At 51.5% G+C, this 9,846-nt stretch overlaps 1 protein-coding gene across 16 annotated transcripts in view; it reads right to left on the reverse strand.

Annotated features, from left to right (window-relative positions):
* Kcnma1 (potassium calcium-activated channel subfamily M alpha 1) overlaps positions 1-7,158 on the reverse strand; it is a 720,864-nt gene extending 713,706 nt beyond the window's left edge. For 4 of the 16 annotated variants that reach the window (XM_048426442.3, XM_048426434.3, XM_085698393.2 and 1 more), the window contains exon 1: positions 5,952-7,155. In XM_048426442.3, coding sequence (XP_048282399.3) covers positions 5,952-6,323 — 372 coding nt within the window. In that variant the 5' untranslated portion in view covers positions 6,324-7,155. Of the gene's footprint in view, positions 1-5,951 lie in introns of all 16 variants that reach the window. The other 12 variants (XM_085698389.2, XM_085698392.2, XM_085698391.2 and 9 more) reach the window with 6 other exon arrangements.
* Positions 7,159-9,846: the final 2,688 nt, after the last annotated feature.

Here is a 9,846-nt window from a genome sequence, read left to right on the forward strand (position 1 = left end):
GAGGGTGGGACCCTGAATTTCCATCTCACCGAGCCCAAAGCCAAGAGCGCATGGATGGGAGGCATCTGGAGGAGGGAGGTACTGTTGGTCTGCTCCCGCTGTGTATAGTGGTGGAATTCAGAGGCTCTGCAGGAGACTGGCCTTACCTGACCCTTAAAGATTTCTCTACAAGTCTCAGAGTTCCCCATGATGCCCCAGGGCTATGGTGTCACTACACAAACACAACCCTTTCCCACAAACCAAAAAGGAGTTTCTCTAGAGGCTCCACAGCTCTGAAGTCCTGAGAAAGCACTGTTGGCTACTGTGATTCACAGATTAGCACAGCCATGGCCACTGAGAGCCAGGGAACCCCTGCTACTTACTTTGGGAAGAAGACCCCGGCATTGTAATCCTAAACCTTCTTGACTGCTTCAAAGAGAGAGAGAGAGAGAGAGAGAGAGAGAGAGAGAGAGAGAGAGAGAGAGAGAGAGAAGCAGGGGGCAAAGTAAGCAATGGAGTCCCAAAACAAGCACTCCCAGCTGCAAAGCACCTATTAAATACCCCAGTCCAGAGAACACAGTAGCAAGGCAAAAAGTGGGGCACAGTTGGTCTGACCTCCCTTCTCTCTCTCAGGCCAAACTGCAGGGTATCTCTTCGTTTTCTCCAGAAGCAGCAACAGCATGGACCCACACCTTCTCAGAACACTCTGCAGTGAGGTTAATGGAAGAACCACAGGACTATGTTCTATTACAAGTCTCAATGTGAGGAGAGTCTGAATGTGAGGAAACTGAGGCACATCGTACTGCAGTCCTTGCCAAGGTCATAGGCTGACTCTTGCTCACTACACAGCAGATGGAAACCTGGGAAAGGCTGCTCAGAGTAAGGGCAAGTCCCTACCAGCAGGACCTCTGCAGGCCTGTGATGAGATCCTCCAAGGAAAGACTCAGCCAGGGCCGCACTACCAATCTCTCCCAAGGTAACGTCAAGGGCAAAGGCCAGAACACACTTCGGGAAATCCTGCTGAAGAGGCTGCCAAGGAAAAGCTGGCCTGGGTACACAGCAGCATCCTGTGTGTGTGACCACAACATCGGGTCGTAGGCGGAGGAGGGACACGGAGGGACAGGGACAGACAGGTAAGTCTGTGAGCTCTGACCTGAGTTACCATCGATGGAATCTGCCCCTCCACAAGGAGGTATTGCCGAACAGTTACATCTCCTGTTACAATGTTTCCCTCTGCCAGACCTATATCTCTGATACACACAAGCACCATCAGTGCCTACCCACAACACCCCCCATCATCAACAGAACCATACAGTCAAAGTATCCCCTCCCTAGATCCTTCTTCAGCTACCAGATCCCAATCACCCTAACTTGCAGTGACCTAAAGTCCCAATCACAGTGTGACTTTGGACAGGTTTTGATTCATGCTGTCAAGTCTGGAAGCTCCTTGGGCTCCAAAATGTCTTCTGTGCCCTTCTGCAGCTTTTGTTCAATAAATCAGAGAAAACAGCTTCTCACTTGGTGGAGCTGTAGCAGCTCCCACTTCCAAGAGGCCTGCTAGTTTCTGATGTTTGTTGGGTACTATGTACACCTGTTAGAGGTACTTCCTATAGGAATTCTACAAAGTTTAAGTGTCAATGGGTTCCTCTGGCTGATCAGGAAACAAGGCTAGACTTTACTGTCAGCCAAAGATACACTCCTAAGTGTGTGCGGCACCCTTTATTCTGCGTTTATCAACTGTAGAGTTTAAACTATCCATCAAACAGAAATAAATAAATAAATAAATAGGCAAACTAACAAACAGTATAGCAGTGAGGCTGGAGAGGTGACTTAGTAGTAAAGAGCACTTATTGTTCTTGTAGGAAACCCAGGTTTGGTTTCCAGCACGCGCGCGCGCGCGCACACACACACACACACACACACACACACACACACGGTAGTTTACAGTCATCTGAATGTCCAGTCTCAGAGGATCCAGCACCTCTTCTAACCTCCACAGGCTCCTGCATGCACCCGATGCATATACATACACATAAAACAAAATGTTTGTTTGTTTGTTTGTTTTTAATAAGCAACGAGAACAAGCAGGCTGGACAAGGCCAGGTCAGGTCCCCTATGACTGGGGCCTGAGAACTTCTCCCTGGCCACCCCAAATGATCTCACCACAAAAGAGTATGTGAAGGTCATTGGTGCTGGCAGCCGTCAGGCCAAGAGGAAACCAAGCACTGGGGCCAATCTGGAATTGAGAGTTCCAGGGTGCTGAAGCCGCAGTTCTGATTAAACACACTGGACCAGACCCCGGGTAATTAACAAACCATAATGGGAACTAATATTTATATTAGTCCTGAGCTTGTCAGAGAAATTGTGTTGTTTTCTCGGACACAGTCATGGAGACAACACCTCGGTAATTCACAACATGCAGATCATCCTTGATCAAGCCCTAGCTGCTACAGAGATGCCAGCCCTGATTGAGATTATCAGTGAGTCTATGCCTGGCCACTTGCAGGTCCTGCAGCAAACCAGAGACCTAGCCACAAGTGGCCTGTTTCTCCAGGAGACATTTAAGGAGAAGGAGACCATATGCTAGAAGATGAATAAATCAAGGGAACAAAGATGCATATATGGTCGACAGCCAGATTCCAAAAGGATCTGGGGAGTTGCAAAGCCCACTGAGCTAAAATCTTTCCCCACAATTCCTTTCTCCTCCCATTCTCCTGTGTGGAACCCCAAAGCAGGGAGCAGATTTGGGTTTCAACCCTCAAACCCCACAGGTATCAGAGAAGTTAAATGACTTGTCCAGGCTGCCTGAATAACTCTCATGTTCAACTACAATTCAGGACTGGATTGAACCTCAAAATACCATGGCCAAATGACCAGCACTCGCTGACGTGCTGAAGGGAAGCAATGAAGAAGCTCAGAAAAGCACAGGGCTGGCAAGACCGTGTCCCCTTTCTAAACAGAGGTAGAGGTTTGCTGCTATATTTTGTTTCACTCCTAGATTGTTTGAGACACAATATAACTATGCAGCTCAAGCTGATTTAAACTCATGATCCTCCTGTCTCTGTCCTCCATTACTGGAATTACAGACATATGCCACTTCACCCAGCATAAATGTTCTTCCTTACTCCCCCACCCCCCTAAAAAAAAGCCCACAATCTATTTTTAAATGATGAAGCCAGTAGCTATATGCTATTTGTAGGTCATAGGTACAAAGGAGCAGAGGCCCCTAGATGTATGTTCACAGTCCTGGGTTCCTATCAGCAAAAAACATAGTGCAGACCTGGAGACCAAATGCATAGGATTCCAAGCTCCTGCTGAAACATGTCTCCCCGGGAAATGCAGGTGCTGAGAAGACACCTTTCCCAGAGTTCTAGCTCCTAGAAAAGCACGCTGGATCTGGATAAGGGTGGGGATGGACAAATAGGCCTGAGGGTGAATAGAAAGAAGTTTCTGTGGAAAAGCAGAAAAGGCTTGCTTGGGGAGAATATTAGTACAAATGTTCTAAACTGGAGCTGAATTCTTTATTCTGCACTAAGTCTTGACAAAATGACCAGATACTTGGAAAGCAAAGTGGGGGGGAAAACGATTGCAAATGAATGCAGAACCTAAAAGGTAGAAAGAAAAGCTTCCAAGAAACCTCACTTACCATGGTTAGATACAGTGAGCTGAGTACACGCAACTTAATCAAACAAATCAAGAAGTGGGTATTAAGAGATCTGGGCATGATTCTTAAAGAACTCATGGTATCAAAAATAGCTTGATGTTATTTTCTTTTGGCCTTCAAACTTTTCAATAAACCCCAATTATCTCTCATTCCAGGTTGGTGGGGTTGAATCTGTATAGAAATTCTCAGCTATGTGTACTCAGTTGTTCTTCAGGCTAAAAAAGTATCTACATACAAATACAAACACGTATTGCCTTTTAATTATCCTTGCACAAAACCTGTTTTTTTTTTTTAAAAAAAAACTGACAGAAACTACGCTGGTCATTATTCAGGAAAGAGATTCTGTATGTAAATTTTCTAAGGAGCATTTAGTAACACGCACTATACTAGCGCTGGGGAATCCTAGAGTAAAGATATGATAGAAGCTGCATCAGGCTAATAAAACATATTCATTTTGATCAAAATTGTTCACTTTCTGAAAAACAGGAGGTAGTTCTTAAAAATTCAAACTAAATCACTTCCATCTAGAAAATAATTGAGGTGCACGCAACTGTGAGCTACTGTACCCACTAAAAGAATTGTCAAGTCTTAATATGAGAAGGAGAAACTCTAGGGATGGGCTGGAGGTGGAGAAGAGAGAATGACTGATTAAGATTCTACGATCAGGCTGAAGTGAAGTCTGATCAGGTAAAAGGCTTCTCTGGGTCTGGCTGTAGGAACCTTGCTTAATCTGAAGGCTTCTCTGGAAGGCCAGCTATCTTTCTCCTTGAAAAGGAAGGGGGAACCTCCATCACCAAGAAGGTGACTCCGCCATTCGAGGCTTCCAGAGTAATCGGAAGAGAAAGCAAAGGACGATTTTCCTTTTTCCTCCCTTATTCCAACACACCAGTATTTTCCAAAACACAAATGTGCTGCCACAAAACACAGCTGAGCCCAGCACCTACAGTGATGTATAATTAATGACACAGAGTGCTTCAGTTGCCCTTGGGTTTCAGAGTCAGCCTATCCCCTAGCCTAGCTCCTCTCTCTCCTTAGCAGTCAGCAGGCTGCTACAAGTTGCTGGGTCCTGTGAAGTCTGAGGGGGTCCTAGGATTAACTTTACTAGATCAGGTCTGAACATTTGGGGACCAAGATGAGTGTCTGTCTTGCACAATTCCCCCTACACATCTCCTCTCTCCAAAAAATGTGGGTGCTGTGAAGTCTTCTTGGATGAGAATTACTCTCAAAAAGGAGGCACCCAGTTTAGCTCCCTCTTTTTATTTCCAGTTCTTTCTTTTAGTCATTCTGTAGTTCTCTCTCAAACACTGCCCACCCCCGGCCCCCCACCTCCAGCCAGTGCTTGGTGGTGGGCAGGGACACCTCTAGGGATATGGCCACAACCCAGGAGTCAGCCTAGCAACCATACAGCTAGTGAGTCCTAGTGCCGGTGGGCGTCTCTGCCTGGAATAGCTTAAGGCGACTTCCAGCCACATCAAATGCCAAGAAGGGGCTGCGCAGAGCCGCTCAGAGTCTGAGGAGGGCTGCCCTTGTGCTATAGCTTGGAACTGTTGGCTCCATTTGCGGGGACCCAAAGTGGGTGGCCTTGGAGAGAAGTGCAGAGGCAGCGAAAGTACTTGGGGTAGGGGAATGTTCTACAAAGAAAATGTAAAAGATAGAGTGGGCGGTGACATTAGACTTGCAACCATGCCACATTCAGAAAGTGACTCTCCATGGGTTGACCCCCGTTCTGAAATGAGTCTTTCCAACTTTCTATTAACCCTTATGCCCCCACTTTCTCCAGCCACGTTACTCCCACAGAATTCCCAAGTGCAAGAGATTTTCTTCATTGCCCAAAGAACCAAGGGCTTTGGAACCCTATGAACTCATCTCCCCAACAAGCTCCTAGAGTATATGCGGATCTGCCCCTACCGGCCCACCATGAAGAGCCTAGCCGCGGCTGGTGAGTGGTACCGGGCACGCACCCAGGGTCTTCCAGCTTTCTCTGTGCCAACGAGGTCCCTTCTCCTCACTCCACACCACCATACCCAAGAGGCACGCAGCCACCAACAACCCTACAATAAACAGGAAACTAAAGCGGGGGTCTGCGTTCTGGAGCGCACCAGCTGGGGTCAACTCCTCACCGCTGGCGCACAGATCGTTGCCCCAATCCGAAGGCGCAGGGAGAAGGGAGGGAAGGGCAGACAGCGGGAACCAGGCAGGCAGGGACGGAAGGAGGCAAGATGCCATGCAGAGCAAAGAGGTGGGCTGCAAGGGACGCGAAGAAACGGCGGGGCTGGCGCAGGGGGCGGGCGACCGGGGCGCGCGTTACCTTCGTCTTGCCCCCGCAGTGGCAGCAAACGGTCCACAGGTACTTCAGCGTCCGCCAGAGCAAGATGATGAAGAGGCCCCCGAAGAAAGTCACCATGGAGGAGGCCAGAAAAGCCCACCACATGCGTTGGCCCCGGCTGTCGCAAGGCACCTCCATGGTCACCGGGATGATGAGCGCATCCATCTTGGGCTCGTGGACCGAGGACGAGGAGGAAGAGGAGGAGGAAGAAGAAGAGGAGGAGGAAGAGGAGGACGCGTCTAGGCTGAGATGGTTCGCGTGGATATTGCTGCTCATTCTAAGACCGCTGCCTCCGCCGCCGCCGCCGCCGCCGCCGCCGCTGCTGCCGCCGCCGCCGCCGCCACCGTTTGCCATAGCTAGCAACGGGCGGCCGGCGCAGGGGCTCGAGGGAGCTCCTCCCGCCGCCAGCGCCACCCCGAACACCCATCAACAGCCATGTTGCTGCTACTGCTGCCGCCGCCGCCGCCGCGGAACGCGGAGAGGGGGGGCGGGGAGGCGCCTGGGCTCGGGGCGCTGTGCGCGACCTGGCGGGGCGCGTGGAGATATATACAGCCAAGCGCCGCCGCCCGCCCTCCCCCGGGCCGCTGGCCCGCCCGGGGGGAGGGGATGAGCGCGTGTGGCTCCCACTCCCGGACCCAGGCCCTGATCGCTCCTGGGGCTACGCGAAGCACCGAGAGCCCAGGGGGCGCCGCGGGCCCCCCGTGCCCGGGGTCTGTGCCTCCCCGAGCTCTGTGCGCACGGTCCCGGCTGCCCTAGGCGCCGCCCGGCCCGCCTGGCGTGCGCCACGCGTGTGCGCTGCGCCCGGGCCCGGGGTCCCCCGCCCGTCCCCGAGCAGCTCCCGGGTGATGAGGCGACAGCTCGTTAGGATCGGAGAATCCGCGCTCTCCCGCCCGGGCGTGCCCGCGCCACCCTTCCTCCCCCGGGTTGCTCTCAGCTTCTGGATCGTCGCCTCCTATGCTCGCGCGGCCGCGGCAGGTTGGCTGCGGCCGGTTGCCCTGCCTCCTCTGCCCCCTAGTCGGTGCTCTGCGGGACCCCTCGAGTCAGGTTTCCACGACCCCGAGCCTCCTCGGACTCCGCTTGCTTCTTCCTCTTCTCCTCCTCTGGCTCCTCCTCGTCCCTGTCCTCTCAGCCGGAGCCTCTTCGGCGCGCGCCCCGCGCTCCCCGCAGCCGCCAGCAGTGGCAGCTGCAGCAACTGGAGCGGGCACGGGCTCAAGCCGCCCGAAGCGGGAGGGGAGGAGGCTTACCGGGCTGACTCGCCACGGCTTGGGGCTGAGTAGGGGCTGCAGGCTATTTGGAGGTGGCCAGGAACGCGCCCCCCCATACACACACACACACACCTTCTAGGACGCAGAGTATAGCGCCCCCAGCTCAGGTGCAGGACTTAGTACGTGTTGCGCCCCCACCTAGGTTCAGTGGCGTATCCCAAGGGGAAAACCACCAGGTGCCCCCTGCTAGGCCGGTTTTCCCAAAGGAGCTCCTAATGGGGAGGGGAGGAGTGGCCGGCTGCCAACTTGATTCCACAGGCTTATTGTCCCAAGATCCTCAGACTTGGAGACTGAGGAAGACCCTAGCCAAGATAGGTATACCGTCTGATTTACAGCTTGCTAGCTCTTCAGTTTCCTAGGTGCCCCAGTGTGCATGGCTGATAGACAGGGGCATCTGAAAGTCTGTTGGTGGTCTGTAACCTCTGACAGCAGCAGGTGGGTTTTTGTTGGGTTTTGTTTTGTTTTTCTCCCACCACCCCCCCCCCCCGTTTCCTTACTAAGCAACACGGGATTGCCCGAGAGAACTGACAAGTTTAACAGCAATCTGGCTGTTGGTGTGGCACACGACTGGACGGTGGGGTTCCTCAAAGGGTCTCTTCCCTGCTCTCTAGGCTCCCGTGGAAAAGGCAGCTGGATGACGGGTACTCTCTATTCAGCCTTGCCTCTCTACACTTCTGCTTTTCCTTTTTCTACCCCGTAAGGGGAAGGAATCCAGGTCCCGGAGTCCCCCTTTAGATGCGTACAGAAACTTCCTCCCTCTAGCTGTTTCTTCTCCAGGCTACCAGCTGGACCACAACTTTTTCCTGTGCTAATTAAAACGAAGATGATCACTCTCCCCTCATTGCCCATAGTGATTTCCCCAAAGTTTCCAGCTCATTAGTTAGAGCCTAATTGGAATTCTCAGGTTCCTTTCAACTCTTCCTATGGTTAATTGGCCCAAGTGAGCCTCCTTACCTGAACAAGCTGTCACTGCCTAAGTCAGTGGTCAGCCACAACACCCTGGCCTTAGGATGCAGGAGTGGAGCCAGCAGAGGTCAAACCTGGCAGACACTGAAGATCTTTGAGTCTGGAACTGGTTGGTACATTCCTTGGGCTTAGTGTACGTATAACTTAGAAAAGACATAAGGCCTAAGTCATGGGGGGTGGGCAGAACGGAGTTAGATAAGAGTTCTTGAGTGCGTTACCCTGAACCTGGTAACCACTCACCCCTGAAAGAACGGTATATAAAGGAGGGTGACAAAAATGACTAGCTGGTAAAGCTGCTCGCCTCCAAACCTGGCCACGTGAGCTCTTTCCCTCAAACTCACAAGGGAATAAACTGACTCCCATTAGTTGCTCTCTGAGTCCCATGTGTGTGCTATGATGCACACGTGTGTTCGCATGTATGTGAGCACACACATGGGTAAATAATTTGTGTTTTAAAGAAGAGAACTACCGATGGCAATTTTCAGAAAGAGAAATTGCCTCGGTCTCCCCTTCTATCACCCGGTGGTGCCTCCAGCGTCGTACTTTGAGCTCAGAAGCTACCGCGCAATTCCATGCATGCGACGGCCCTGGGTCTTTTCCAGCATAGGACTGGGATAGCGGGACTTAAAAGGGCTGCCAAGCGGTGCAAGTGACAGCAGCATTGAGGCTCCTAATAAAGCCTTCTCAGTGGCTGCCTTTGTGTCTTAACACATGCCAAGAGTTGGGGACTTTCCTTAAGCCCAAGACTTAATATTGAAAAATAAGACACCTATAACATAACTCAGCAAGGGACAGATCGTGTCCTGCCCTCTCGTGAGGCGGGAAGCCTTCAGAATGTATTCCCACAGTAGCAAAAAGTGAAACTTTGCAACCAATGGTCCCCTCTAGATTCTTCCCAGTCAGTACCTACAACCTAAATCCCCCTGAGACACCAGTATCAAGGCTACTTACAGGAAGTTAGTGGCCGCTGTGCCTTCTGTCCTCCCACGGGTGAAGCCCCCACCTGTGTTCCTGCTTCAGCAGCACATCAATGTCTCAGCAGCCTTCTAGAGGGGACTAGAAGCAGTCTAGACAAAACACCCCCTCACCCCAACTTCTTTCTGCTCTCTCACCTAACTTTGCTGACTAAACCTCCAGTGTTGACCAAAACCTTAACTTGCTCAGATTTCATGAGAGACCTGCACTGTCAAGTTCAATATCCTCCCATTCCTGTAACCACCTGTCCCTCACCTTCTCCCCAATGGCCTGGCTTTAGGCACAGAATGAAAGTATTACCACTCACCGGGAGTAGATGTCATCAAGCCTTTGCCCAACTCTCACCAGCTACCATCACCATCCTGTCACCTAGCTTTTCCCATTTTGGAAGAGGCTCTTCCTAGGTAAGGAGCAACATCACATTCCAAAGGAACCTTGGATATCATGCACTTACCCTATTTGTCTCTAAAATTGGAACAAAAGCAGAAACCAGAGGCAGGAGGGAGAGCTTGGTGAGTGAAGTGCTTGCTGCACAAGTCTGAGGACCTGAGTTCAGATCTCTAGCACCCACATAAAAGCCAGACACGGTGGTATACACCTGTAATCCCAGTTCTGGGAGGCAGAGAGAGTTAAAGATCCCAGGGGTTGCTGGAGAGGTAACAGCACCAAAA

Source organism: Myodes glareolus, chromosome 12 (assembly GCF_982192425.1).
Source record: "Myodes glareolus chromosome 12, mMyoGla1.1, whole genome shotgun sequence".
Lineage (NCBI taxonomy): Eukaryota > Metazoa > Chordata > Mammalia > Rodentia > Cricetidae > Myodes > Myodes glareolus.